Here is a 6,657-nt window from a genome sequence, read left to right as displayed (position 1 = left end):
CAAAGGAAGAGATGCCGAAACGGAGTCCTACTTTTCAAGCATACGTTTCCGATGCTAAAAGCAAAAATTCGCCTCGGAGTTCAACCTGAACGAGGACAACGATCAGATTATTTGATCCCCCTTTCCGATGCTTAAATCATCATACTTTTCAGCGCCATGTTTTGACCGGCGGCCTCTGGCCTCTGACAGATACGGCGATCACAACTACCTCTTTGCGCACTAATCTTTGGCTAGGTAGGGCGATCGCCTTCAGTCCTGCCCAAGGACAAATTTTGACAAGGATGTCTATGTCATTAGCCCTTTTTTGTGTCAATGACACATTGATTTAGAATTTCTTTGTCAAATGACAATGCAAAATAGCTTTTGTCATTTTCACATGAAAAACGTCAATCTATTTTAATTGTCAAATGAAAAACTGGTTTTTAAAAAAAATTTCATATGTTTAGATGAAATCCGGATTCCGATCTTAGGGAATCCAAAGAGCATGAATGATTTTCGATTCCCAAGTGGTGGCTCACACTCCAATATAATTAGTCCCGAATCCCGACTCCCGAGTCCCACCCTGCTCAAATTTTGTCCCTACTCCCGCTTCAACTCCTCGTTCTCCTTCTCCAAATCGTCCACCCTTAACCTCATCCGCGCAACCTCCAGCTTCAATTCCATGTTCTCTCTTCGCAGATTTGAGGACGAATCAATCCTTGGCGATGTAGCCGCGCTCAGCCTGTTGTTGTGGGCCGGTGTCGGACGGCTTCCGAACACTGATCCTGCTTGGTGCTGATGATCGTTGTTGTTGGTTGTGTTGATGATCGTCGACGGTCCGGTTATGGCGTTGCGCATTCTGAGTTGCTCGAAATACAGAAACTTGCACCACCAGTTGCACCGGCAATCGCTCGTTCTGTGCCGCATGCGCACACGCCTCTTGTGACATCTTTTGACAGTCCAGGACCTCATGTCCGATAGCATTGGATGCACCTGCAAGTCACCACCTTCTCCTCTTCCTCCTTCCTTGCTCCTCCTTCTCACTTGTCTCCTCCTCCTCCTCCTCCCCTTCCTCCTCCGGCCCCATCACTCCCAAAACTTGCTCCCCTTGCCCTTCCCTCATTGCCTACCTTACCCACTCCAACCTCCTCCTCTCCTTCATCTCCTCCCTCTTCTCCGTCTCCCCTCTTGACTCTTACGTTGTTCAAACGGAGGACAATCTGAGCGCGATTGCGAGCGATTTCAATACAATAACAACTGCTCTGGCGACTATTAATAGTTTGGGGACCAACTTTTCACTGCAACCGTACTCGACCCTCTTCATTCCTATAACATGTTCAGTTTCTGGCCCTGTTTTAGCCTCAGCTTGCATTTTCTTAGCACTTGGTTCCTTGCATTCGAATTGCCATGATTTCTGCAACCAAGTTGGATTTTAAAATTTGCAGAATGATGTATCGATTCGATTTGCATTTCCTGATAGTGCGCCATGCGGGGCAACCGACCTCCAAATTGGGAGGGGGGGACGAAAGCGGGGAGGAGCAGGACCTGGAGTGAAATCAAGGGAAGACTTGCTTTAAGGAGCCTGGAGGGATTCTCCTAGGATGAAGGCTAGATTTGCGGGAAGGGCGGGGATGGGGAGGGGATCAGGGATGAAGAGAAGGAAGGAGAGGTGGGAGGGGGAGGGAAGAGCAAGGCATAATGCCTAGCAGCAGAGGAGCTTCAGTTGGCGTTTAGTCTACGAGCTGGGCTACCAACTTCGGAAGGAGCTAGCTGGCTACAGGTAGGAATCATCGTTGCACTAGGACGGTGGTCAAGATCAAGATTGAGAGAGAGAGAGAGAGAGAGAGAGAGAGAGAGAGAGAGAGGAGAAGTAGAACAAACAAGCTCATAGATGGAGCATTGCAGCTATATAGCTGCGTCGCACCAGTTTGCCGATTTGATCACTTCCAAAAGCTTTTCAGTTTGCAGAAAAAGCTTTTCTTCAGCTGCAACGACAAAAAGCCTTGACAGGCATTAGAAGATGGTGGATGAGTCGATGGATTATTATCAACACAAGTTGTGTTGGTTACTTTGGATGATCGATCCAATCTCATCTCAGTTTTTCCCTATAGCTGTAAAGCTCGATTATTATGATTCTGTTGGAAATCATTGACTCGCGTCGCTGCAAGCATCTATCCAGTCACCTTGAGAAACTATGCCAAGGTTCAACTCAGTAATCAAGAGTCGTCATTCTCCGTCCAGCATGTAACATGCTGCAATATATATGGGAGTGCACTCATCCTAGGTCTCAGCTTCTACGGAGCTCTCTGCAGCACTAGGCCTGCAGAGCTCGCGAGCTTGTCACTAGAAAGTTATCGAAATAGGTAACAATTTCACATGGCCTTCGAAGCCCTGCTGGGATTGCATTTTCCAACCGTTGGTTCCTGTCTCTAACGGCTACACATCCAGCAGTAGCAGCAACTTCACCTTTGAAGGCATCATTCTCTAGTAACGAGCTTCGGATGAGTGCAGCGCAGTCTTTTGTCCAGCCTGATAGCAGGAAAGGAGTCAAGGATGCTTCCAGGCTCCAATTCAGTTTGGGGATTAAGGATTGCCCCTGAATCAAGCGATGGTACACAACCTTGTCTAGGGACATTTCGCCCAGTACCCCGAGGATTAAGGGTTGCTTGTGAATCAAGTCGGTACACAAGCTTGTCTGATAGCTTACGTAGGGACATTTCGCCCAGTACCCATGGGTTCACTTTGTATCTTGATGCCAGCACACAATTCGAAGGCCAAGTCTGTGGCACCTTCTCCAGGACGGTCTTGCAGCCTGCTCCTTCCGTTGCGATTTTTGGAGAGTCTGATTCTGAGTGACCACTGACGACTCACGAGTCCCGACTCCCTTGAACCTTTTCTCAAAGGTTGTTTAACGTTTGTGAGGGGAGTCCTGAGTCAGGACTCCCCTGAGTCCCCCAAATCTCCTCCATTGCAGCTGTTTGCAGCAAGCTGGAGCCTGGAGCCTAGACTCTGGAGGCTAGAAGATCGATTTGCCCAATGCCACGGTAGTCCACTGTCCACAGTCCAAGTTCAACCCCTCCATGCCACCGCGGATGCCCATTGCCACATATATATGGTCGTGAACTTTGAAGGCTTGGAGGCTGGAGCCTGGAGGCTGGGATTCGAGAACGTGCGCGACGCGCCACAGCAGGCTGTAGTACTAAGTAGATAGCATGGCGGAAATTGGAATCCACTGGAGTCTGGAGCCGTGGAGGCTGGAACGTGTTCTGTCTGTGGCCTGCCTCATCTATCTTCTCAGTTCTACGGTCCACCCAAGCGGCAAGCGCCATCTATAGTTTCGGGTATAGCAGCTGATCATGATCATCTAATCAAAGGTAACTAATAACTATGTGCAGCACTATCCATTGTCCAATCGCTTTGATCAGCCGTTGCGAGGAGCTCTTGGTGGCGACTCGTGACGAGTCGCGAGTTGGGCTTTTGATACGTTGTTAGCATAATAGCATGACTCAGATCATAGATGATCAGCTGAGCAGAGTCTTGTGGTGGACCGTGGTCGAAGACGTGTGTGATCTTGAGAGAAATCGGAAATTATATTGACTCGGGCCTGTGTATGGGCAAGGCGATTTTTGTAGAAGTCACTCTTTCTCATTAACAACCCGATTTTCTAAAGCGTTTAATCATAGAAAGAATTGAATTGGGATGATGAGGCTGGTTCCTGAATCTAGTGTCCGTTGGATGTTCGCATGTTGGACAAGAAAAGAATATTTGTGTGTCTGTTTGATAGCATGGGAGTCTGGGAGTCGGGACCTTTCTGCTCCAATTTGCTTGTTGAAAACTCCTTTTCAAACCCAAAAAGTCATGGCAAATCCTTTGAAGTTTGCATTCATGACATAATTTTTCAAGCCACGTGTGATACAGATTTATCTAGACTATAGTTTACATTTGATTGACTATTATGATTGAGTGCAGGGGCTTTTCCATCAAATTAAATGAACCGTCCAGATACGAATATCAAAATCAATGGCAAAGTGCACAACACTTGCAATCATATGGGATGTCGTGCAGTCCCGAATCCCGATTCAGATCCTTTGAGCAATCAGCAATCATAGACAGCAAAAGCTGGGAACTTTACCGGGCTTAGTGAACAGTCTGCTTCACAGACTTCATTAAGGTTTTGTTGTTGGCTTTGAAAAAGAAGCTTTAACGATACTGGGCAACAGATTAATGTAAAAGTGGGTAGCATAAGATCTAAGGACAATTGTTTTACAAAATACCAGAGAAACATATTGGTTGGCTATGTGTAAATCGATTGGTCCCTCAATGATAGGCAAAGAACTGATTTCATTACTCACCGAAAGAAGAATGGATTCAGGGTTTTCTTAGTGGTTCTACCTTTGATTATGTTAAGTATCAGAACAGCATCAATTACGATCATGCGAGCAGTTGAGAGGAGGTCTTCGATTACATCTGTCAAGTCTCATTCAGCAGATCTGGCAAGATCGTGTACATGTAGAAGGTGAGTGAAGCTATGAAATCTTAATGCAATTACTTGTTTCTCTTTTGTGGAGTCGAAACAGTGTGTTTTGATGCAGTTTTATATTTTTCTCTGTAGGTGTTGGTTGCTTTCGAATTTATTGTTATGGAAGGTTCAAGCAGTGCTAGAAGTGTTAATAAGAAAGGAAAGGGGTGTGATTTATTATCTTTTTTCAATAAAGCAGGTGATGAGACCCATGGTGAGCAGTCGCAAAAACATAGGGAGTTGTATGCAGATTTGTTTGGAGATGAGGATCATGATGACAGTATGGATGAGATGCAAGAATTTGAGGGACACAATGATGTAACACAACAGAGAGAGGGGATGATAGTTAGGAGGTATCGAAGTCAATGGCGCTTGCAATACCCTTGGGCATACAAGGTGCAAGTAGGGGAGAAGGTATTAGTGAAGTGTGAATATTGTACAAAGTTTACAAAAGAAATGTGTATGCTAAGGAAGGAGCACAATCACTACAGTTAAGTGCATTAAAGGCACATTCTAAATCAGAGCAGCATCAAAATGCAGAGATACGCTTTTGAGATTGGAAAGATCGAGAAAGAAGTCCAATAAGGGAACAATTTGATGCATTGCATGATAAAGTAAGGGAGCAAATTATATGTCTCATGAAGTGTGTTTATTTCTGCTCTTGTTTCAATATTCCATTGGAGAAGTATCCACATCTAGTCCAGTTTAATCGTTACATGGAAATGCCAAATATTTCATTAATGGATGAATATGCTTCTTATGTAAATCCAGTCTCAGCTAGAGAATTTCTGATGGCACTTTGGAATTACTTTCGAGAACTATTAAGTGCAGAAATGATGTCTAGTTCTTTCTTTTCTGTCATGGTTGATGAAAGTACAGATCGCACATTAGAGAAGCACTTGATCATTTATATCACATATTTAAAGGAGAATAAGCAGGTCACAAAGTTTACACGCTTGGTGTTTCTGTCCGATGGTGATGCTGAATCTGTATTTCAAGCAATGATGAAGTTCTTGGAGGAAGTGAAGCTTGACATAAAGAGAATGGTTTCTATTGCTACCGATGGTGCTAGTGTGATGACAGGATCGAATATAGGAGTTGTTACACGCTTTCAAAGTATTCTTCCTAGGCTATTGGCCACACATTGTATAGCTCATCGGGAAGCTTTAGCTATAAAGGATGCAAGCAAATGCTTTTGGCAAATGGATGTGGTTGATAAGCTGGCTGCAAGTGTTTACACATGGTTAGGCAAGTCAACTAAGCATCACAATGAATTCAAAGAGTTGTTGGATGCCTTTGAGATTGTTGAGTTAAAAGCACTTCGATACCATGATGTTAGATGGTTATCTAGAGGTCAAGTGATGAAGAGGCTTGTTGAGCTTATGCCTGCAATTCTGGAAATTTGGAAAGTTTAGAATTTAAAAGGCTATCAGACAGCCACTATATTCCAAGTGCAATTTCTTATTAACCTTCTTGCAGATGTGCTGGAATTATTGAACATCCTGAGTAAGAACCTTCAACATGAAGTAGTTGATCTTACAGAAATAGGACGCAAGCTGGACAACACCATTAATACTTTGAAGAAGATGTTTTTACGCCATAACAAGCCTTTTGGAAAGGGGAGTACATATGTAGCTCCTTTTTGAAAATGGCAATTACAGGTGGTTTGAAATATACAAAAAATGATGCAATCAGAATTTTTAATTTAAGGTTTGTTCCAATCCCTAGAAAGCAAGAGAAGCAGCAACAAGAAGATGGTATCCTATTGCAGCATAGTGTGCCTTCTCAACATGATGATAATAATACGGGAAGCATAGATGATAGTATATTGTTGGGGAGAACATTTGTATAGGCTGTAATTGATGCATTGAATAGTAGATTTACAGATTTGGGTACTTTTAATGCTGTTAAGTTCTTTGAGCCCAGAATTTATCCAGAGGATGTGGATGATAGAGAATCAAAGACTCAAGAATGGCTTGGAAAGCTACTTGAAAAATTCTATAGCGGTTACCACCCAGTTGCAAAGAAACAGTTGTGCCTTAGTGAGCGAGAGGACTTTGTGGAGCAGCTATATGCAGCAGGGTCTGATAAACGGATGCCAAAAGCATGGGAATTTTGTGTGTCCAGTTGGGGGGGATGAATGGTTTTTGCAGTTTCCA

The 6,657-nt window shown here is 44.0% G+C and overlaps 1 protein-coding gene across 1 annotated transcript in view; it reads right to left on the bottom strand.

The window, feature by feature from the left end:
- LOC147901340 (protein NRT1/ PTR FAMILY 8.1-like) overlaps nucleotides 1-663 on the bottom strand; it is a 7,176-nt gene extending 6,513 nt beyond the window's left edge. Inside the window, exon 1 of the mRNA XM_087376472.1 lies at nucleotides 584-663. Within this exon, the coding sequence (XP_087232598.1) occupies nucleotides 584-663 (80 nt within the window). The remainder of the gene's footprint in view (nucleotides 1-583) is intronic.
- Nucleotides 664-6,657: the final 5,994 nt, after the last annotated feature.

The sequence above is a fragment of the Dipteris shenzhenensis genome, chromosome 6 (genome assembly GCF_047967505.1).
Source record: "Dipteris shenzhenensis isolate YYH24624 ecotype China chromosome 6, Dip_SZ_1.0, whole genome shotgun sequence".
Lineage (NCBI taxonomy): Eukaryota > Viridiplantae > Streptophyta > Polypodiopsida > Gleicheniales > Dipteridaceae > Dipteris > Dipteris shenzhenensis.
The sequence above is the reverse complement of the archived record's forward strand: the minus strand, read 5'-3'. Positions and strand labels throughout refer to the sequence as shown.